Source organism: Schistocerca serialis, chromosome 7, assembly GCF_023864345.2.
Source record: "Schistocerca serialis cubense isolate TAMUIC-IGC-003099 chromosome 7, iqSchSeri2.2, whole genome shotgun sequence".
NCBI lineage: Eukaryota > Metazoa > Arthropoda > Insecta > Orthoptera > Acrididae > Schistocerca > Schistocerca serialis.
This window is the reverse complement of record NC_064644.1, coordinates 335006779-335031048: the sequence shown is the minus strand read 5'-3', so window position 1 is coordinate 335031048 and position 24270 is coordinate 335006779. Positions and strand designations below refer to the sequence as shown.

General features: G+C 40.4%; 1 protein-coding gene across 2 annotated transcripts in view; it reads left to right on the top strand.

Moving 5' to 3' along the window:
• The window catches only part of LOC126412073 (myotubularin-related protein 13), a 251951-nt gene that overhangs the window by 10880 nt on the left and 216801 nt on the right, over positions 1-24270 (top strand). For both annotated transcript variants that reach the window (XM_050081473.1, XM_050081472.1), the window contains exons 2-4: positions 17436-17521; positions 17616-17771; positions 18493-18645. In XM_050081473.1, coding sequence (XP_049937430.1) covers positions 17436-17521; positions 17616-17771; positions 18493-18645 — 395 coding nt within the window. The remainder of the gene's footprint in view (positions 1-17435; positions 17522-17615; positions 17772-18492; positions 18646-24270) is intronic.

Genomic DNA, 24270 nt, shown 5'->3' with positions numbered 1-24270 from the left:
GCTGTCCTGCAAATACTGCACTAACAGAGTGCTTAACTGAAAAACTAAGTGAAGATTATGATTTAGAAGAAGAAATTGTAATCAGTCAGTGGATTAACACAGACAGGGCAGAAATGATCAAACAGTCTATCAGTGTTGAAGACTACATTTCTTTATTGGTTAGGTCATTGGAAAAGCTCACCCCACACTCGTTTATAGCAAAATCCCAATCAGCAGCCTTTAAAAGATTGAAAGAAGACCCACCACCCAAAACAGCAATTATTGTGATGGATTTCAGTGAAAATTATTCCTTTGTTATACAAAATGAGATCCAAAGTTACCACTGGAATAGAGGTGGTTGTACTCTACACCCAGTTGGAGTTTTTCTAAGAAATGAGGAAAACAATGTTTTTGTTTCCAACCACTGTTTTATTAGTGATGACCAAGAACATGACACTGGTTTTGTTAACTTTGTACAAAAAGAAATTACAAAGTGGCTGTCATTACATCATACTGACATTGACTCAGTTCACTACTTTACAGGTGGTTGTGCTGGGCAGTACAAAAATAGAAACAGTTTTAAAAATTTGACTGAACACTCGAGAGACTTTAATTTGGAGGCCCAACACACTTTTTTTGCAACAAGTCATGGGAAGTCAATTTGTGATGGCCTAGGAGGAACTATTAAAAGAATTTTAAGGAAAGCCAGTCTACAGCTTTCAGACAAAGAACAAATAATGACAGCAATTGATGTGTATAAGTTTTGTGAAAAAAAATACTGAAAACATTCATTTTCACTTTATTGACAAAAAAGAAGCTGATTTGCTACGGTTAAAACTAGAAAAACGTTTTTCAGCAACCCGAACCATTCCTGGAACTAGAAGTTTTCATAACTTCAAACCACTTCCAACAAACAACCTTGAAATTAGAAGGACTACAGATAGTGTAAAACCCTCCTTAGTCTTTTCTTTCCATTCTTCTTCTGATTGGGTTCGTGTTGAACCATCCATAAATTGCTATGTGGCTGCAAATTATGATGGTAACTGGTACTTTGGACTGGTAAAAACAATATTCAATGATGAAGAAGATGCAGAAATTCTATTTCTACATCCTTCAGGACCCGCTGCATCATTTTATTGGCCTGAAAGAGAAGATTCCTGCATAGTGCCTTTGGAGCACATAGTCTGTGTAGTAGACGCACCTCAATCAAGCGGCACTGGGAGAATGTATTACTTCAAAAAAGACTGTATCAAAAGAACTGAAAGCTCTTGGATGAAGTGGAAAAACAGTTTGAATCAGCATTAATGTTTATTAAAAAGACAAAATTACTCAAAAAATTCAATGTTTAAGCAATCAGTTGGGTTATACATAAGTGCCGTAAGCAAACTATCTTTGTACATAATTCTAATGTAATCTACTATAATTAATAAACATGTTAAAAAGCCATCATTATTTTTGTTTTATCAAGTAGCCTATATGTTTAAGAGTAAATTAAAACAAATTTGAGCATTCTATCAGGTCTGAGACTCGAGATATTGCAATTCTTATAAAACAAAACATCCGTTAAAAAAAAAAAAAGAAAAAAAATACATATATATATTTATTTTTTTCATAGAAAATATTAATATATTTTAATAGCATCATTTTTATCTTCAAATATGTATAATAAATAAACTTGCTGCAAAAATTCATGATGTTATCTAAAAGAGTTTTTAAGATAAGCAAATATAAAATTTTGAATACAAATTAAACTGACCATATCCGAAGGTTCAGAAAACGCAAAACATAAAAACTTCAAAAATTTATAAAAAAAACTGTAAGAGATACAGCAAAAAAAAAAAATTGCAGGTGTTGTCAGGATGGTATTAGAACCATTTGAGCCAAATTTCATGAAAATCTAAGGAGGTGGGTGTAAAATTTATTTTTTATTGGGTGATTTGATATGGAATGACCCCGCCAGCTTATAAAGCGACGGAAACAGGAGTGTTGGGAGAGGTAAGTGTCGACCATTGGGTGCCATACATCACCTTCCCAAGTCTGGTCGAAGATCAGAGGTCTTTCTGGGTACCCGATCCCAACAGGTGTCCTTGGTGCTACTGTCAGTGGCGTGCTATGTATTGACGCAAACACGATTGCCGAGCACTTTGCTGAGCACTATGCTCGAGCCTCTACATCAGAGAGCTAGCCCCCCAGCCTTTAGCACCCACAAACGGCAGATGGAAAGGAAAGTCCTCTCGTTTACTACACGCAACAATGAACCCTATAATGCCTCCTTTATGGAATGGGAGCTCCTCAGCGCCCTTCCACATTGCTTCAACACAGCTCCGGTTTGGATCCACAGTCAGATGATTAAACATCTCTCTTCTGACTACAAGCGACATCTCGTCATCTTCAACCAGGTCCGGTGCGATGGCATCTTTCCGTTGCAATGACGGGAGAGCACCATCGTTTTGGTGCTCAAACACGGCAAAAACCCACTTGATGTGGATAGATACTGGCCCATCAGCCACACCAACGTTGTTTGTAAGCTGCTGGAACGTAACGTATGGTGTGTCGGCAGTTGGGCTGGATCCTGGAGTCAAGTGGCGTACTGGCTCCATGTCATGGCGGCTTCGGCCAGGTCCACTCTACCACTGACAATCTTGTGTCCCTTAAGTCTGCCATCTGAACAGATTTTTTCCAAATGCCAACACCTTGTTGCCGTCATTTTTGATGTGTGCAAAGCGTATGACACCACCTGGCGACATCATATCCTTGCCACATTATATGGGTGGGGTCTCAGAGGCCCGCTCCCGATTTTTATCTAGAATTTCCTGTCGCTCCATACTTTCCATGACCAAGTTGGTGCGTCCCATATTTCCCGCCATATCCAGGAGAATAGGGTCCCGCAAGTCTCTATATTGAGTGTTTCACTATTTTTAGTGGCCATTAACAGTCTAGCAGCAGCTGTAGGGCTGTCCGTCTTACCCTCTCTGTATGCAGACGAGTTCTGCATTTCATACTGCTCCACCAGCACTGGTGTTGCTGAGCGGCGCCTACTGGGAGCCATCCACGAGGTGCAGTCATGTGCTCTTGCCCACGGCTTCCAGTTTTTGGCAGCAAAGTCGTGTGTCACGCACTTCTGTCGGCACCGTACCGTTCATTCGGAACCAGAACTTTACCTTCATGATGATACACTCACTGATAGTGAGAAATATCAATTCTTAGGACTGGTTTTCGACGCCTGATTGACTTGGCTACACCTCACCTTCGTCAGCTTAAGCGTAAGTGCTGGCAGCACCTTAATGCCCTCCACTCCCTGAGCAGCACCAACTGAGGTGCAGATTGCTCTATGCTGCTGCAACTCTACAGACCCCTTGTTCAATCCCGCCCTGACCATGGCAGTTTCGTTTATGGTTTGGCAGCACCGGTGACACCCTCAGCGTTGCGTTTACTCTACACAGTGCATCACTGTGGCTTTCGCCCTGTGACAGGAGCTTTTAGGACGAGTCAGGCGACCAGTGTGCTAGTGGAGGCCAGAGCACCTCCATTGCAAGTTAGGCATGCACAATTGCTCTCGTGTTACATTGCACACATTTGTAGTTCTCCTGCTCATCCGAATTACCATCTCCTTTTCCCACAGTGGTTCATCTCCCTCATCGGTGGCCTAGGTCAGGACTTCCAATTGCAGTTTGTGTGCAATCCCTTCTCTCTGAACTGGAGTCCTTGCCTTTACCACCTATACTTGAGGTTCATTCATGAACACCTCCATGGTGTACACCTAGGCCGTGGCTTCACCTGGACCTTTCACATGGCTCTAAGGACTTAGTTAACCTTGCCACTCCCTGCTGTCACTTCCTCTTGATTCTTGACATGTTCCAGGGCTCTGAAATGGTTTACACCGATGGCTCGATGGCTGATAGTCATGTTGGCTTTGCCTACATCCACAGAGGCCATTTTGAACAACATTCCTTGCCCGATGGCTGCAGTGTTTTCACTGCAGAGCTGGTGGCCACCTCCTGTGCACTTCAGGATATCCGTTCATGCCCTGGGGAATCATTTTTTCTGTGTACTGACTCCTTGACCAGCTATTGGCCAGTGTTATCCTCTCCATCCTTTGGTAACATCCGTCCAGGAGTCCATCTATGCCCTGGACCGGTTCTGTCGTTCAGTGGTGTTTGTGTGGATCCCAGGACATGTTGCATCTCAGGCAATGAACTTGCCAACAGGCTGGCCAAACAGGCTACGCAGAAACTGCTTCTGGAGATGGTCATCTCTGAACCTGACCTGTGTCCTGATGTATGCCGTAGGGTTTTTGGCTTTGGGAATGGAATGGCATAACAGTACACACAACAAACTGCGTGTCATTAACGAGATTACGAATGTGTGGAAGTCTTCCATGTGGTCCTCTCACAGGGAGTCAGTTGTCCTCTGCCGGCTACACATTGGACATGCTTGGGCGTCCCACGGTTGCCTCCTGCAACGTGAAATGTCGGTGCGGTGCCCGGTTGACAGTGGATCATATTCTGGTGCACTGTCCCACTTTGACTGCCCAGTGAGAAAATCTTGGGTTACCGGACTCGTATCCACTAATTTTATCTGACAACGCCCCTTTGGCTGATTTAGTTTTGTGTTTTATTCGTGAGGGTGGGTTTTGTCATTTGATCTAAGTTTTAGCGCGTGTCCTTTGTCCCTCTGTGTCCTCCACCCTAGTGCTTCTAGGGATGCTTAATGTGTTGCAGATTGGCTGGCGTCTCCTTTTTTCTCATGGTCAGCCAACCATGGTAATCTGCCTTGTTGTTTTAATCTCTTCATCCCATTTCTTGTGTTTGTCATTTTCCTGTCCCCTTTTGTCCGTTTACATGTTTGTTGCCCTTCACCGTTCTTGTTATTTTTTCCTTTCATTCTGTTTTGAGTTGTCAGTCTCGTTTGTTTTATTTTCACACTTGTGGCATTCTTTTATTCGAAAAAGGGACTGATGACCTTGTAGCTTTTTTAATCCAACCAACCAAACATGGGAACACCTAGGGTTCATCCCCTACAGTGACCCTCGTTCAGTATTGTGTGCTGAATTGTTTGCTCCAAAATGTACAGGTGCTTCTCTCTTCTCCATGAGCATTGTATCAGGTCTTCAGACCTGCCACAAACTGCTGCCTATCTTTCTATACAGAGCTTTGCTGGTTCCCTTTATCAAAGTTGCTTATGCTAGTGGATTTCCCATTCACTAGAATGATTGCCCATTTTGTCTTTGCTCTACTTAAGTACTGTCCTTAAAGTATCACATGCCCATAACACCACCAGGTGGCACTCAATCTCTCAGTGGGTAATGATCATAATTGGACTTATCATTCACATGAAGTGAAGAAACTTGAAGACAGTATTATGGAAAGGGAGTACAAACTTAAGATAAAATGGGATACTGTGACAATTATTTTACAGAGCATTGAGGGATCTAATTCCAAACAAGGCACCTATAGTAAACAGCATTCCCTCCGAATTAATAAGATCTTTGGAAGAACAATCCATAAGATTGCCTTGAAGAAAAAGGTAGTAAACCCAATTCCAAAGAAAGGCAGGTGTCAACATGTGTGAATATAACCTAACCATCAGTTCAGTAGTTCATGGTTGGAAGAAATTGGCACAATTTATTTACAGATGAATGGAAAAACTGGTGGAAACTGACATCAGAAGATCAGTTTGGGTTCAGGAGGAATGTAGGAACACCGAGGCACTACTGACCATAAGACTTGTGCTGGAAGATTGACTGAAAAACGGCAAACTTCCATTTGTTGCGTATCAAGATTAAGTTGTGGATAATCTTGATTAGAATACATTCTTCGAAATTCTTTAGTTACCATGAATAAAATGCAAGAAGCAAAAGGTTTTCTGCACCTTTCCAGATAACAAATTTAGTTGTGGGAGTTCAAAGTGAAGGGTTATCCTACTCCCAAACAGTGCACAATTCAAATTTTTGTATTTTGCATTGTATATGAGTAGTGAGTATTTGAGTATTTGCAAGTATTACAAAAAGACTTTCACAGTTAAAACTTTCGCCATTGGCCTTTATCAGCAATACACACACACACACACACACACACACACACACACACACACACTCACTCACTCAGCATCTCTGCTGTATGGTGAGTAGCAACTTTCCTTCGCATAATATTGTTACATTCCATCCTGGATTAGCCATTGTTTAATATTTGCAGGTCATTAGATGAAGTCTTTCAGAACAAGAAAATTTCATATAGGTAAATATTTTTACTTTACGTGCTCATGTGGAGGTGTCGATAAGCAATCTAACACATTGTATTCATTTCTGCAGAAAGTATGCGGACTATCCCTTGGAGTTGTGTTGCACTCTTATGACTTAATAAACGACTTTTAACAACCAGTACTCTTTCTTCAACATTACTAATTAGCTTTTCATTAACAAACATTGATACAAAATTTTGACTGATACTGGCCTCCATGAAAACTCAAACTTAACTATAGAATTGTTTACAATTTCAGTAATTGGCCATGACAACACATAGTATTTTTCAATTTTGCGAAGCAGCCTCATTTGAGTGAACTGTCAATCTTCTTGGATTAGAAATGGTTGTTTCAATGAAAGAACAACATGCTTACATGAAATTTCAGACTCATACTTTTGTAAATGAAATAGCATAAGTAATTTGTCATTTACAGGGCATGTAATTATTCCAAATAGTGTTGGATAAGGAATAATGACTGTGAAATGAATAAACGTGAATGTAATTATAAGATTAATAATGAAAGCAGCTACTATATATTGAACAATACACTAAATGCTGTATGTCCTATTGATTAATAATGAGATCTATCATACAGTAGTATAAGAAAGAGGAAGACAGTAGTTGAGAAGGGAATGAGACAAAGTTGCAGCATGTCCATCAAACTATTTAATCTGTGTGTAGAGTAAGTAGTAAAAGAAAGCAAGGAGATATTTGGGAAGAGAATTGTAGTTCAGGGAGAAGTAGAAACTTCAACACTTGCTAATGGCACTGTGGTTTTTGTCAGAGATGGGAAAGAACTTGGAAGATCAATTGATGGAATGGATAATGTCTTAGAAAATAGGTTGCAAGATGAATATTGAGAAAAATTAAAAATATAGTAATGGAATGTAGGCAAATTAAATCAGTTGATGCTGAGGGAATTAGATTAAAAATAGTACACTAAAAGCAATCGCTAAGTTTCACTATTGGTGCAGCAAAATAACTCTCAAGGGCTGAAGTAATAAGAATGTAAAATAAAGATTGGCAGTAGCAAATAAAGCATTTCTGGCAAAGAGGAAATTGTCAATATGGAATATAAATTTGAATGATACAAAGCCTTTTCTAAAAGTATTTGTCTTGAGTGGAATCTTTTATGGAAGCGAAATTTTGATGATAAGCAGTAGAGATAAGAAGAGAGTAGACCTTCTGAACTGTGCTGCACCAGAAGATTGCTGAAGACTAGATGTTTAGGTAAGATCATTTATGAAGACATTCTGAATCAAACTGGGCTGAAAAAAGTCGCAAGGAACAAGTTTTTGATATTTTTGGTAACGATGTTAAATGACGGCTTGTGTGTTTATAGTGGTATAGATTTGAAAATGTAACTTACAAGGGAGTCTCCCCATCGCACCCCCCTCAGATTTAGTTATAAGTTGGCACAGTGGATAGGCCTTGAAACACTGAACACAGATCACTCGAGAAAACAGGAAGAAGTTGTATGGAACTATGAAAAAAATAAGCAAAATATACAAACTGACTAGTCCATCCACAAGACAGGCAACAACAAGGATAATGTAAGATCAGGATTGCCGTGGTCCCGCGGTTAGCGTGGGCATCTGCAGAACAAAAGGTTCGTGGTTCAAGTCTTCCCTCGTGTGAAAATTTTACTTTCTTTATTTTCGCAAAGTTATGATCTGTCCGCTCGTTCATTGACGTCTCTGTTCACTATAATAAGTTTAGTGTCTGTATTTTGCGACCGCACTGCAAAACCGTGCGATTAGTAGACGAAAGGACGTGCCTCTCCAATGGGAATCGAAAACATTTGATCGCAAGGTCATAGGTCAACTGATTCCTCCACAGGAAAACACGTCTGATATATTATGTACGACACTGGTGACGGCAGGAATATGTTGTCGACCCACTTAACTTGTACACTTGGCGAATGGGTAAAAAGATTCTTCTACCTTGCCCGATTTAGGTTTTCTTGTGGATGTGATAATCACTCCCAAAAAAGTAATGAAAACATGAGAGTTTGTCACATAAACTGCAACAAATGAATGCAACAGTTTCACAGTCGCTCAGTTTTCCCTGTACTCTGTCAAAACATATGTTTTTAACTTTTTCAAATTTTTCCGTGTGTAGACCGTCAAATCCTGGATATGTCCAAGCAAATCTGAACATGTCCAGGAATTTTGGAGAGTGAAGTTGATTTTGTGTGAGTGCCTGAACTTTGATAATTGTCTGAAAATAAAAAATTAAAATTTTCACTCTAGGGGGGACTTGAACCAAGAACCTCTCGTTTTGAAGCTGCTCATGCTAACCACGGGACCACGGCACTCCAGCGCTCGCATTGTCCTTGATGCTGCCTATCTTGCGCATGGACTACTCAGTTTGTATATTATGCTTATTTTTTCATAGTTCCACACAACTTCTTCCTGTTTTCTCCATTGATCTGTGTTCAGTTTTTCAAGGCCTATCCACTGTGCTAACTTATAACTAAATCTGAGGGGGGTGTGATGGGGAGGTTCCCTTGTTAGTGACACAAATTACAGAAACCTTTGACAACAAAGTAAAATCTTGCACCTCACAACATTTACCTGAATTGCTGGCCATATTTAGGACCCACCGGCAATTGGCATGTGAAACTCTGCCATATCCATTCCCGTATTCCAGATGTTACTACTGACGAGTAAATAAATTATGTACATTAGGTTGCCCCACTATTAATCCAGGTATTAGGAAATACTGTTCTAAGATGTTTGTAAAAACCTTCATTGTAGTGAAGAGAGACTCCTTTATCCTGTGTCCACATTTCTTCAGCGGTGACGCAGTTGAACAGTTTTAGTATATGCACAGGTGTGACAATACCGCTACACTACATTGCCAACATGGATATTTCATGCACTGAGTGGCGTGATAATAACCACTGTACAGAACCCCATGAGAAGAGACAAAAACTCACCTTGTGAGTCAATCTGTGGAAAGCAGAAAGTCCAAAACCTTGTAGAGATGTGTGTGTGTGTGTGTGGGGGGGGGGGGGAGTACATTCAACACATGGCTGGCAGAGGATGTCTATCGACTGAACACTCAGCAACAACTCTCAGTACGACGCAGAAGGTAAAGTCGTGGTAGTTGAACTCGGCGTGAGTACTGACTCGTCTGACTTACTGTCTCATGCAGGTAATGGGTCTGCCCATACTATGCATTGCCAATAATGTAATGGTGATGAAGGACACAGAACCAACAATACTTGCAGCCAGTGAAATGGTCTTGGCGACTGCCGACAGGGTGTGCCCATGCTGTGTGTGTTGGAACTAGCCCATGTTGATGAAAGTGAAAAGTTAAGGGGGCTGCAGCCTCAATTCACTTGTGTTTGCTAGTTTAGAAGTGAGACCTGCAAATATTCTACCACAACCAGATGGTTGATTGTTTGGGATCTCTCTCTCTCTCTGTTTGTGCTCTTGAAATGTTACTTGTGCTTTTGATGTTTCTTTCTTATATATGGTTTTGGTTGGTTTAGTTCTTTGGATGTTAGAACACTTGCTGTTAGCAACGTGATACAGCCTGGACAAAGTGCAAAACCTGTCCAGGACGTCTATATTGCTTTCCTCAGGTAGTGTCTCCATAATGAGGTTGCAAAATTTTGATCGACGTATGTGTGTGAAAGACCTTTTTTTCGATTATGAAACTAAATAAGTCACAATTATGTGGCAACTTGAGTGTGAAACTGTGAGATTTTCTGCTCTGTATGCATGCTGCCAGTTTGTACCAAATAAAAATTTTATGTCTTCAGTGCATCAAAAATAATTAAATAATACTGAAAACTTGTTTTGTTTGTGGTCTGTGTTGTTGAGTAATATGGAATATAAAAGAGTCATGTAGTGTGACTGCATTGCCATTTAAATGTGGCACATTCACTGATTTCCCCCTCTTCCATCTCCTCACGTTCAGACGGCATGGCGTGGCAGTGGGGGGAAACGTGCTAGTTAGGCTGAGCGCTTTGGCATTCGGACCCAGGCACAGCCCGCAAACTGAAATCTTGGCTGCTCCTGGTCTAGATATTGTAGGTTTAATTGTACTCAGTGTGGCTTATGTTATACGGATCCATTATCTATGATGTGATGATTTGATTAGCCCCAGACACGTTGCTTTAAGTGAAGGCTAAAGAATCGTCTGATCCGCCTCTAGCTGATGTGGCCCAATTAGCATGGTTGCATGAGCTGTCTATGCCGGCCCAGGAAGTCTTTTTTGCGATGAATGGGACATGTGGAAATAGATTGTAGTTCTTCCCACAGTACATTGTCAGATGACACAACAGGGTCTCATTTACTTGGGACAGATATGCCCGGGTCAACCTTAGTTGTCAAAAAATGTTCTCACCGCAACTCCGTTTAGCAACTTTGGTAGATAGTAGGAATAAGCTTTCCCCATCATTGGACCAGCCTTCTACAAAAGGTGCAGTAGTCATCGAAAGTCCTGGTCCAGTACAGCAGATAATAATGGCCATCCGTCCTTCATTCAGAAGATCCCGTAGATTAGAAGGCTTGCTCAGATTGTCACACCCAATATAAATGCCAGAAATGTCTGCATTTAAATAGTTTGTTTAAAGTGTAATCAAAGGGGCACATTGCTCCTGTATGTCCTACATAGCACTCATTTCGCAATAGTGACCAGTTACCTATTAATGCGCTTTTTGTGCAAAGCTCATGTATTTGGCAAATGGCTCAAAAGCTTGTGCTGTAATTGTGTTTTGACTTTCAATTTGGTACTGGGGTTGTGGTCTTGTTGATCAATTTGCCTATGTATCATGAGCCATATTTTGAATTGGATGCTTTTGCAGCATTTGATTTCCATATTGTTGATCATGTTAATTTAGTGTCACCAGTTCATGACCTTGAGTCACTTTTGCAGTCTCACAGAAAACAGTTGTCTGAGCCAACATCGCATAAAGCAAGGGATTTTATGGCTCACATTGAGCTTAAACCATTAGCGATCCATAAGTTATGCTATGCTTCGCTATCCAGTATGAGAGATGTAGTTCAAGCTGAAGTAGACAGACTACGGGAATTAAGAGGTTATTTCACCTGTAGTATTGAGTCAGTGGGAAACACCAATAGTGGTGGTTGGAAAACAGTGGGGCAATTTGGTAGTGTGACGATTTTAAAGCCACATGTAATTCAATCCAATCCCTTGGTCAGAGGAGTTAGTGGCGAGGTTGACTGGTGGACGCTATTTTTCGAAGATTGATTTGAGAGAGACACGTCTGCAGTTGCCCTCAATGCTGAGTCGCAGCAGTTACTTGTTATTAGTACACTATGTGGCCTCTATAAGTTTATTAGATTGCTTTTCGGTGTTGGCCAAGCCCCAGGAATTTCCCAGCATTTTATAGAGAGGAGAATTCGCCATATCCGAAAGGTGCAACATATCTGGATGATTTAATTGTTACAGGGAAGAACATTTGGAAAACTTACAGGCGGCTGGTCTGCATTGTAAGTTTGAAATGTGCACAATGTTTGCACGCAGCGTCAAATGTTTAGAACGTCTCTTAATAAAGAGGGCATTAAACCACTCGATGAGCCCATCGCAGCAATTGATAAGTTTCCCATCCCTTGAAACTTGAAGGAGCTGCAATTGTTCCTTGCCAAGGTGATTTATTATGGTAAACTCATACTAAATGCTTCAGCAGTCCCACACCCTCTAAATCAGCTCCATTATAAATATGTGAATTTTGTTTGGCCAGACTCTTGTCAGCAAGCTTTTTTGTGACTAAAACATTGCTTATGGTCTGCCCCTTTACTTGCTGCAATTGATCCAAAGAAAACCTTAATACTGGCTACTAGCACACAATAGCATGGGATTGCCACCAAACTATTCCATAGAAATGGACAGATGAGAACAACCGCTTGCTTATGCATCTAAGACTCTCATTCCAACCTGAAATAATTTCTCCCAGCTAGAGAAAGGGGCACTGGTCGTTGTCTATGGTGTTAAAAAGTTTCAAGTTTTTCTGTGTGGCTTCAGATTTCACTTGCTCATGTATCACAAACCATTGGACTCCCTAACAAGATGGGCCATGGACAATAGTGTGAGCATTATTTCTCAGCAATTATTTTATGGTATCCTTTTTTTGCCTCACCACACAGTATGCTAATGCTGATCAATTGTCCAGGTAACCCGCAGGGCCTGATATGCAGTTTGATAGGGAAGACAAAGTTTGTTTTGCAGTTGACAAGACTTTAGAAACAACACTGCAAGAATTTCCCATCACTGTCAAAGACGTAGCAGTAGCAACAGGTCATGACCTAATGTTGTGCAGCATTATTGCAGCAGCTCAAATTGGATGGCTTGTGTGGTTTGCTAAGGACATCCATCCCAACTTTTGACCTTATTTCAGTATGAAAGAGCCTCTTAATGTGTTGTAGTGTTGCATTGTAGTCCCACTTTCACTCCATTCGTAAATTCTCCAGTTACTGCATTCTTTTCACTGGAGTAGATCTCGCATAAGAGTATTAGCTCGATGGTTTGTGTATTGGCCTGTGATAAGCACCTGTATCAAACATCTAGTGAGACAGAGTTAAGCCTGTTTGGAGAACCAGATGGTCCGTCCCCAGAAGGTTTTGCTGTGGCCTTGGGTGGCTCAGTTGTGGTATAGAGATTTTGCCGATTCCTTTCTTGGGTGTATGTGGTTGATACTATTGAATGCACTGTTGAACTTCCTCTTTATAGCATGGGTATCCACCACAATAGCGAAATCCATCCTCAGGACACTCACAATTGTATTTGCAATTAGGGTGCACCTGCTATGCTGGTTTCCTATAGTGACCCCAAAGTTACGGTCTCGGGAGTTCATAGTTTTCTGTCACTGTAGTTGTATAAAACACCTGACCACCACTCGTTCCTGTTCACCATAAATCTCAGAGGCAGAATGGATGGTCAGGACATTTAAGACTCAAATTAGACAGGGGGTGCAAACCATGCTGGTGGATAATGCTCTTCTGCACTTCCTAGCTGTGTACAGTACAGTACAGTACAGCACAGCACAGCCTTAGTAATAGGCTGTAGTCTGGCACAGTTTCCGCATTGATGATGGCCCTGTACATTGTTGGATCTCTTGTGCCTTACTCCCTGCCTCCTGCAATCATGTGTTACGCCCTGTTGTCAGAAGGGTGTGTTGGTGTTTTGGATCTGCATTTTGGGGTGTGTTGGTGTTTCAGATCTGCATTTTGGGCATCAACTGGGATGTACAGAAGTGATTATAGTCTTAACACAAGAGTTGGCAACTTTTTGGTGTCGTGGTCAGAGACAATAAGTTAACAAGACACGGAACCAGTTATAACTGTGACATGAACATAGTCTGCCACCACCTATGGAACCAACTCAGGGCCTACAAACTATATAGACGACTTCAGTATTTTTCCCTCATCGTATAATGCAATGGGCTTGTCACTCCTGTACCATGATTATTACTTAAGGGTATACGGAACGCCCTATGCTTACAATGTTAAATTGAGCTAAAAGTTAGGAACATTTTCTCATTTGTTATTTGGACGATACTCTTGATTTTTTCACAGAACGCAGAGATATGTTCTGCTTCTATGCTGAATTATTAATTTTGAAAAAAATAATGTATAGTTTTTCAGATATTTTATTTTTTGTAAATGTTAAAAAACGTTATACATTTTAACAAGTATTTTAAAATTTACATCCATTAATACAAAATAATTCCACATATCTTTTAATTCAGATATATTAGAAGGTCTTAAGGAACAACTACAGAAAATTTCATTTTTCTACTATAAATAGGCCCTGAGAAAATGTACTTTATATACAAAAAAACTAAAGTTACGAGAAATCAGCTTCAAAGTTTTTACTTCAGTACAAGCCTGCTCCATAGCTTGTATCATCAGAATCGTCCAACAGCTTCCTCTTGATGGCTCTGCTATGCTGTGTAGCCATCTTTGAATATACTTTTATGGCATTATCTGAAGACCTGAGCCATTCCTTGTCCAAACAAAGCATAGCTGCGGCAGTTCGTAGACCTACACAGTCGTAGACCTACACAGAGCCCCAACTTCTGCAGAACTTTGCACTTTGTTACATTGCCCTGATTGAATGATGAAACAGCATCATAAACGCCAAAGTGAAGTGTGTTTATACCCACAAACACAGTTTTAGGTAGTCTATTCCATATCACATGGTTCACACTCATTTGGATTTTGAGTCCGGCCATGAAGACATTTCTTTAGTAGACTAATATCTGCGAGGTCTCGGAATATTGGTTTTATTTCATCCATAATGGCAGGTGGCAGGTGATGAGGGTGATTGTATTGTTTCTTAGTTACCTTGCCTCTGTTGTACTTGCACCAACTATCGTCTCCTTTTGGACATAGCCCATGTTGGGGATTCTCATTGTTTGAAGCTATATGAAAAAACAGAGCCCAGACTGCTCTTCTCATTAATTCTGCATCTGCTGTATTCTGTCTTATTGCTAGACCATAGCACTTCTGAATATGATCTATTGTAGCATCTGTCAGTCTATTTTTCCCATCTAAAGTTTTTCCATCGCTCAATTTCTTGCCTTTCATGCTAGCCTTGAGCCGTCGAAGTCTTGATCCCATCCTTTTCTGAACATGGCCAACACACTCCAGTTTGGAAATTTTCACATCGTTACCATAGGGTCCCAGTTCCTCAATTTCTTTGAAAGCCTTTGAGTCACCATCTCCAAGATAATTTATGTATCTAACATTGTACCATTTTACTGAGCGTTGATAAATACTTCTTACACCAGCAACTTCCATACCACCACTTGACCCTTAGTAAATTGCCATGCACTCCTCTTCATGTTTATTTTCCATTTTCTCCTTGCATCTGCAATGCTTGGAAAGTATTGCCACATCAACTACCTTACCAGTGTCCACACTTGTAGCTGTTGCTACACCATTCAGAGATGTGTGGCCTCTCTTCAGCCAGCTTCCATCAAAAGCTATGGACAAGTCTCTGCTATTATTATTTTCAACAACTGCTTCCTCAACAGCATCTTTCATGTTTTCCTGTGCCACATCTTCTACAGCAGAGCCTATTGCAATTATGTGTTTGTTAAATTTTGAAGGTGGAGGAGGGAGGTTCATCACACCACACAGCATGGCACCTGCAGCCCTGCCCTTTCCTATACACCGTAATCCATAAACCAGTCTAATGTTTATATCATATAGTTTACCTGTATCTGCAGTAACGTGAGGAATTGAAGAAAGTAACACTGTGTTTGCAATAACTGCACATCAACTCTAATTGACAAGCAAGTCCTACATGTAAGTTTGTTTTCAATGAAACACCACATTTTCCACATCGTTTGCAGCACACATTGTTCTCCAAAACGTCTGATAATAAAGAGACGTTAATTACCTCATATTTTGTAGTCCCAGCATTTAGTTTCTTGTAATCTTCTTCAATTCCAGCTAGTTTTCTTCTTGAAGCACTTTCCGGTGTAGTGGCAGCAGCATCACTCAATGTATCACTACCAGTGTTGAGGTTAGTTGCTACTGGGACATCAGATACTGATGAAGATGAATCAGACGAATTTTGAGTACACTTTACTTTCTTGCGCCAATGTACACGCTTTCTAAATACCTTCAGACTAGGTCTTGGCATGTGGAAGGAAAGAAAACTCAATGACTTCTCCACATAAGACTTTCACAACAATGACATGGATATACTCACAAAGGAAACAATACAAATGGTGCAGAATCTATTGTCAACTGTCTAGCGGTGTAGCCAACAGAAAAGCTAACTCTCTTGTGCTCAATTATATCTCTGGCAAGGCTGTCTATATCAAGTATATTTCGCGTCTCATATACAAGGTGTGGAACATCGTGTGTCGAAATTATTTTAAAAAATTATTTAAAATAGTTATATTCACGTCATCCAAATATTTTAATTTTTCGAAAATGCATTTACCCAAAAATCGATTTTTTCATCGAAAAACTCATTCCGTATACCCTTAAGGTCATTGCAGTGTTCATCTTCCACAGTGCGGTTAGAGCAACCAATGGAAGTTGAGCTGCTCCTTTTGATGGCAGCTTAGCAGCTCTTTGAACATGGCAAAGAATAGCTGGCTCGTTTTGCGTTGCTCTTGGCCCTGGCAGCTGCATCTGCAGCTACTGACATTCCAGTGGAACCGCTGGCTGGGCTTCCAGCATGTCTCTCCACCCTTTGTAAGCATTTTAGACATAGACCCGGGCATTATCATCCTTGTGTGCCCATTAAATTGGGCATGGATTTGGTATCCGCACCTGCCAATAATGCCATTGTAACAAAGGATGTGGAGCCAACAGTGCTGGCAGCCAGCGAAATGATCAATTTGGCCGCCTACAGGGCATGTCCGTGCCATGCGTGTTGGAAAGATACCCTAGTGAGTGAGGTGAGAATGTAATGCAATTGCTGACTGTAACTTGGACATCAGCCTATCTAATATTCAGCCACTTGCAGAAAGTTGCTTGTTTAGGCGTAGCTCTCTCTCGGTTTGCTCTCTTGACACATTATGTATACTGTTGACATTTCTGGCTTGTGTAGTTTTCAGTTAGTGTAGTTCTTCAGATATTGGAACTCTTGGTGTTGAAAACTTGGTGTGGCCCTGACAGAGGGTGATGTATTACACAATGTTTGCAAGTTATTCTTTTAAACCCATACACCAGGAACAAGTTGTAAAACTGGAAAAGATCTTCCAAATTATTATTAGAAGCATTATGAAGTATGAAAAATTAAATCCCAGTTAATGAAAAGATTGATGGCAACTGAAAGGGCTACTGGAGATGGTCTGCAGGGATACCCAATTGGGAAAGGGTCACAAATGAAGTCATTGGGAAGAAAATGGATGTAACAAATTTGATTATGGACGTTCGAAAAGGATGTCGGAGGAGAGATTGCCATGATGGATCGTGGAATTGGAACCACAAGGAAGGAAGAAAAAGGGAAGAACGTCGGTCTCAAGGATACAAGGGATTTAGACATTAATTGAATAAGAAATTGAAGAAAAGTTGTGAGGTGATGGACATAAAAGTAGAATGAAAATTAAATTTGGTTTCCAATCTTGTGTTACTGAAAAATGTAAATACGTTGTTAAATGGGAATAATAATTACATTTAGTAATTTAGTGTGTTTTAGTGGGCTTAGATTCTAATACACTGGATTTAAAATTTTCCTTTACTATACTTTTTTGTTTTTTTAACTTTTTGGCAGGAAGTGGAATAAGTAGTGGTATTATTCTCCAGAGGTTTCCAGAGAAAGACTGGAGTGATACACCATTTATTGAAGGCATAGAATGGGTATGTTCCTTCACATTTACAGTTCATTTACTGATACTTCCTCCCTAGGCCAATTTTCATTTCAGGTTCTCATTAGAATTTTCTTTCTTTCTAGTTTTGCCAGCCTCAGGGATGGGCCTTGTCAACAGAGAGACAGGAACCAAAGTTCTTTGTTTCTGTACTTACAGACATAGATGCAAATCGACATTATTGCGCTTGCCTTTGTTTCAACGAGACTGTTGCTATTACTCCAAGCAAACCTGTAGACGAGGTATGTTAATTATATAATATTTCCATTGTGTAGTCGTACTTAACAAATAACTTTAATTTCCAAATAAATAATATAGTGTCTACAGATTACAAGCAATTTATTGCCGAAGTTGATATCTGTTTAACCCCTACAGTCATAGAAACGTCGGAAATTCATGAAGAATTATGCAGAAAGGGAACAGTTCAAAAATACAGGGACATGGGTGAATACTAAACCTCATTATCCTTTTACATTGTATTAAATGTTCTTGGTGAACTTCTTACGTCAAATTTATCTATAATGCTAAGCTTTGACAGTGACCTACATTCTGTTTAAGAAGAAGTTAGTTGTTAATGAGAAAATGAGAATCCAGAAATCTGAATTTCATAGTTATGCTCTTGTGACCAGTGCACAATGAAGCAGGTAAATGGTTTAAAGTTTTGGTACAGTATGCAGTTTGAACTTATGCACCATTGCATATGTGTGTTCAGGTTATTGATGTTAGGAAGTGTGTGTAGTGGTTGTGTGCATGGCAAGAGGGAATTGAGGGCAGCTTTCAATGGTGGTGGTAAATAAAGTTATTTTTATTTGGCTCAATTTTGTATAGACTAATTTTTAACAAACAGGCTACATAACTTCTTTGTTACAATTACACAATGATGGGCTTATGTTATTTTCTGTTAGAGTTTGTTTAAAATGGTATGTTGCATACATTTTACATGCATGTGTTTTATTGTTACAGGAAGAAGACACTGTGGAAGGGGAGAACGCCCATCCAAGGGCCCTGACTGGCAGTCTGACACGCAGTATACCAACTATCACACACCATAGCATAATGTATGCCCCAAAATGTTTGGTACTCGTGTCACGATTGGACTACATAGAAACTTTCAGGGTAAGATGATATTTTAGCTACTGTTTTGAATATTTTTAATTGCAATAGAGATAGCTAAATTTTATAGTGATATTATGATTGGGGGGGGGGGGGGGGGGGTTGCTTCCCCTCTGACCATTCTTTTGAAACAGCATCATAATCTCTTAAACTTTGCTGATTGTATAGTATTAAGCTGATTCATAATTGGTTATATTTCTTCATTGTTTGTTCTGCTACATCATTTTTCTTCCTTTGCTAGCCCAAAAATCTTCCACATGATCTTCCTCTCAAACGCCATCAATATTTCTCTCTTGCTCCTGGTGCTACTCATTCCATTTTAACTTTCATTGAGATTAGCCTTGATTTCAGTTGTGCTTTTATGCTGTTACATGATCTGTAAGCATTAATGATTTGTTAGTTCACTTTTAGGTAGACATTATTTCTCTGGTTGAAGTATGATCCCAAGTATCTCAAGTTCTCATTTATATTCGGTTTCATATCTCCCACCTGTAAATCCCCAAGCATGTCATGGTTCATTCTTCTTCTTAGCTATGTCATTTTTGTTTTCTCTAGGTTGATTCTCAAGCCCACTTTTCTGCACCACTGCTCAGGTCCGCCACTGTTTTTATCATTTCTTCTGCTGACTCTGACGTAGCTGTCATATATGATGCATATGCTAGCAATTGCAAATTTCCATTCAGATTGATGCCCTTTCCTATTTATTTCACCTCAAATACAGCTTTTGCAAGGACAAGGTTAAGTAATACGGATGACAATACATCAGCTTTTTGTATCCAGATGTTATTGTCTTAGGACATAAAAACCTCTTCCTAGGCTCAATAGCATGGTTTTGAGTGGTAGGGAGATGTCCCTTGACCACATTATGGGCACTATAAAGGGCAAGCTCAGTAGCTGTCACGTCACTGGTTCCGAACCAGTTGGATTTGTATTAGGGTTTTAGGAGTAATGTCAAATTTTTTTCATCTCTTAAATACACTCTTCCAGCTTTAGTTGCTTTTTAGTAGAAATAAGCTGTTGCTTACATAAGTCCAAAATATTCCATCATTCAGTTATAGTTAAGTAAGTACATCACTGAAAATTTTAAACTCTTTTACAATCAAAGCTTCAATAGATAGCTAGGTTAACCACTTTTGCTTTGGAGTTACCATGGTTTGACAGTTTTGAAAAGTAAGTTTAACTTCCTGTCTTTACAAGTGACTTGACTGTGGTATGATTGAGAACCAAGCTGCTTTTCTTGTGATGTGTTTTTTTAAGAAAATTGGCTGGATATAATGAGTTAGGATTACTGGCCAATATTTTTGTTATGCCGATAGACACTTTTTAAAGTAAATGGCCCAACACTATTGTAGTTTTCGGAACCATTGGTTCTTCCCTTGTGGAGGAGAGATAGATGGTTTGAGGAACGTTAAAAAGGAGAGTGCAACAAGAACCAGGAGGAGGGTGGGGATGAAAAAGAGGTGAGGAAGGAAACAAAGATCAAAGAAACAAAGCAAGGAAGAAAATAATAGGGATAAATCATAAAAATTTAATGAAGAAGAAAGGTGTGTGTGTGTTTGTGTGTGTGTGTGTGTGTGTGTGTGTGTGTGTGTGTGTGTGTGAGAGAGAGAGAGAGAGAGAGAGAGAGAGAGAGAGAGAGAGAGAGAGAGAGAGAAAATCTTGTATCAGGTGGGGAAAATGAAAATGACCCACATGATTTAGCAGACACTGAGGTACCTGGGTATTGGATGCCCCAAGTTGGACGGTTCTTTTGTGTCCATTAATGCACTCAGCCAGTTTAATGGTGGTAATTTCTAGGTAAAATGCTGTGCAGTGAACACAATGTAATTGATGAACATCATGCGCAACATTCACAAATTGGGGACTGGAGTAAGTGGTTTTGGGTGGCTGCATGGGGTAGGTTTCACAGGAGCAGGAACTTCATCTTAAGTCCAGACCACAAAAACGTTGTCAGTAAATCTATAAATTTGAACCAAGCCAGTGGGCACAACATCTTGGTGTTAATGATTGCCTCTTCCATGTGACCAGTGAGAAAGTTGACAAAAGATGGAGCCATCGTGGGTCTCGTAGCAGACCCCCTAATTTGTTTTTAGATCTGGACCTCAAAAGGGAAGTAGTTAGGGGTAAGGTGACGGTACATGAGGTTTTACGAAGACTTTCAGGTGCCAGTTGGGAGAGGCAGATATGTATGGTTATGAGACTGAAATACTGAATTCAGTCTTCAGAAACTGTTTCATTGTGGAAGATCTTAATACAGTCCTGCCTTTCAATCTTCGCATAAATGCTTAAATGGCAGATATTAATGTAAGTTATTGCAGAATAGAATAGCAACTACAATCGTCTACTAATGCAAACCATCTGGACTAGCTGAGATGCCAGCAGTATCCTATACAAATCGTGCAAAAGAACTTGCTCCCCATCTAGCAGTAGTTTATTGTACATCACTGAAGGAAGGGTATTTGTGTATGTATGTATCAAACTGGGGACCTAGAAACGACAGAGAGGCTTCGTCCCACCATAGCCCTCAGGGGTTCACAACCCCGCAACAGGCCACAGCACTCCCCCTACCCCACTGCTGCCCCACACTGAACCCAGGATTATTGTGTGGTTTGGCCCTCCAGTGGACCCCCCTGGGAACGTCTCGTGCCAGACAAGTGTAACCCCAAATACTTGCATGGTAGAATAATTATGGTGTACGCTTACGTGGAAATGGTGTTTGCATAGCAATTGTCGTCACAGTGTAACTGAGGTGGAATAAGGGGAACCAGCCCGCATTTGCTGAAGTAGATGGAAGATCACCTTTAAAACCTTTCAAAGGCTGGCCAGCACACCGGACCTTGACACGAATCTGCCGAGCGGATTCGTGCCAGGGAGCGGCACACCTTCCCAGTCGGGAATCAGTGCATTAGACCATGCGGCTAGCCAGCGGGCTAAAGGAAGGGTACTAGTGACTGGAAAAAGCACAGGTAATATCTGTTTTCAAGGAGGGTCCTAGGACTGAAGCAAATAATTGTAAGCATACATCGATGACATCAGTGTGTTGTAGAATTATACAATATGTTTCATGCTCACTTATTTTGACATTTTGGTACTTTGACGAATGAAAATACCTTCTATAAAAATCATTATGGATTCCGAACAGAGATCTTCGAAACACTGTTCACTCTGTACATCCATGAGATCCTGAGCACTGTTAAGATGTTGGTGCTCAGGTTGATACTGTGTTTCTTGACTTCAAGGAGACATTTGATACAGTTCCGCACTGTTGTTTGGTGAAAAACAAATAAATACAAACTTAATGAGTATCAGGCTGGATTTGTGACTGAATTTGGAACTTTCTTGAAGATAGAAATCAACACGTCTCTCTTATTGGAACAAATTCAACAGATATAAGTGTAATTTCTAGAGAACGTCCAGAAAGTGTGACAAGACCGTTACTGTTTACTATGTATGTAAATGATGTGGATAATCTTAGAAGCTCCACCAGGCTCTTCACAGACGATGCAGTGGTAGAAGGCAGCAACACCAGAAGACTATAGCAAACTGATGGAATACCTGCAGAGGATTGATGAATGGTGCAGGCTGTGGCAGTTGACCCTGAAAGTAAATAAATTTAAGATATTGCACATAAATAGATGAAGTAATCTAGTACTGTAAAATTGAACTACAGATGACATATCGCTAGAAACAATAACACCATAAAATACCAGAACATGTAAATTGAAAAGACCATGTAAAACAAATAGTAGAAAATGACAGTGCTAGGCTGAGATCGTTATGAAGGACCTTAGAGAAATGTAATTCATTAACAAAAGAAGTTGCTTTACAAAACAATTGTTTGGCCAGTATTGTTCTTCAGTCTGGGGTACTTGTCAACTGAAATTAATGGAAGAGACAGACAACATCCAATGAAGAGTGACACATTTTGTCACAGGATCATTTAGTTGGTGTTAGTGTTATGGAGATGTTCAACAAACTCCAGGAGCAGACATTACAAGAGAGGCATTGTGCATCACAGAGAGATTTGTTATTGAAATTTGGAGAGAGTACATTCCGGGAAGAGTCAGGTAAGATATTACTTCCTCCCACATATCTTGCAAAATCACCACAATGAGAAAATCTGAGAAATTAAAGCTAAAAAGGAGTTTTGCTGACGATCATTCTTCCCATGTGCCATTTCTGAATGTAACAGGGAAAGGGAAATAAAATAGTGGCACCAGAAATAATCCCTGCCACAAGTCATAAGGTGGCTTGCATAGTACAGATGTATATTAATGTGAGGATGTTTGTGTTGAGTGGAGTCTCATTAATACTGATGAGGAGGATTACAGGTGGGAGAGGGAAGGTGATGGATTTGAGGTATTCCGGGAAGTTGGTGTATTAGGATTGAGAGGCTGTGCATGATGTTGGAAGTGCTGGTCAACTGTGACTGAGATGTGTTCAGTGTTGGCTTTGAAGACAGTTACTATGAGGTGACCAGGATGGTTGTTTTTGTGTTTTTTGGGACGTAAGTAAAAAGTGAGGCTGCACAGATCAAGAGGGGTAAGAGTTATATGGAAACAAAGTCCTTTTATGTGCCTGTGGTTTTAAGCATTTTCTGCAGCTTAGTCTGTTGTAAGGAATAATGCCACTAGGAACAGTTTTGTATTTTGAGGTGTCAGAGAGGTGACATTGCTCCTCTGCCACCAAGTCCTCAAGGTCTTGTCTTTCCGTCATGGAGACTTTGTCCACAAGGAGGAGGATGACAATGATGTGCAATCAGGTCATAGATAGCAAGGGACTCAGCCCAAGGAAGATTTGGGGTTTTGGTGATATTTTTCAGGAATGATTGACAGGTAGTGCTTGAAGTGAGGTATTCCGAGAGAGTGTGGTTTTGGGGAACATGATAATCATGATGATGATCCTTTTGGGATTTGGGTTGTAACTGTTCTATGTAGGATTTAGTGTTCCCTTTGTTGGTTGTGGGTTAGGACTGGATGCTGAAATGGTATTTCCTGATGAGGTTATGGATAAATGAGAAGATATGGAATGGAAGTATGGTTGAATTTGGGCGTGAAACTGAAGGTCAGGTATTTGGAAAGAACAGATGTTTCAGTAGTGGGGGAGGATTTAAAGGAGAGGTTTAATACTGAAAGAGGTCCAGAATTGTGAGTCTGAAAGTGGTCGTGGTTGTGCTTGCGTGGGAGATGTGTTGGGACTGGGAAGTTAGATGGTGAGGACAGGCTCGGCTTGGGGGAGGGGGGGCGGGGGGGGGGGGGGGGGTTGTTGGTGGCAATATTGCAGATGCTAGTTGTGGTAATGATGGGGAGGGTCACCAGTTTTGAGATACTGTATTTGACAACAGGCTGGACAACTTATTTAGGTGACGTGAGGCATTTTGTTATGTAGATGGCTGATTTCAAGGAGAATTAGATTGAATGTGCATGTACTTCCAGGGTCTCAAAGATGGAGGTTCCTCTTTAACCTTCCCCAACCTGTCCCCCTTTCCTTCTCATGGAAGTGAGTAATATTAGGTTGGTACATAAGTGCATAGTGTTTTTGTTTTGCACATTGGTATTACGGTTGCTGATTGTCAGTTTTTATTTGTAGTTCATTGTTGCTGTGTGAGTTTACATATGATCATTTTGT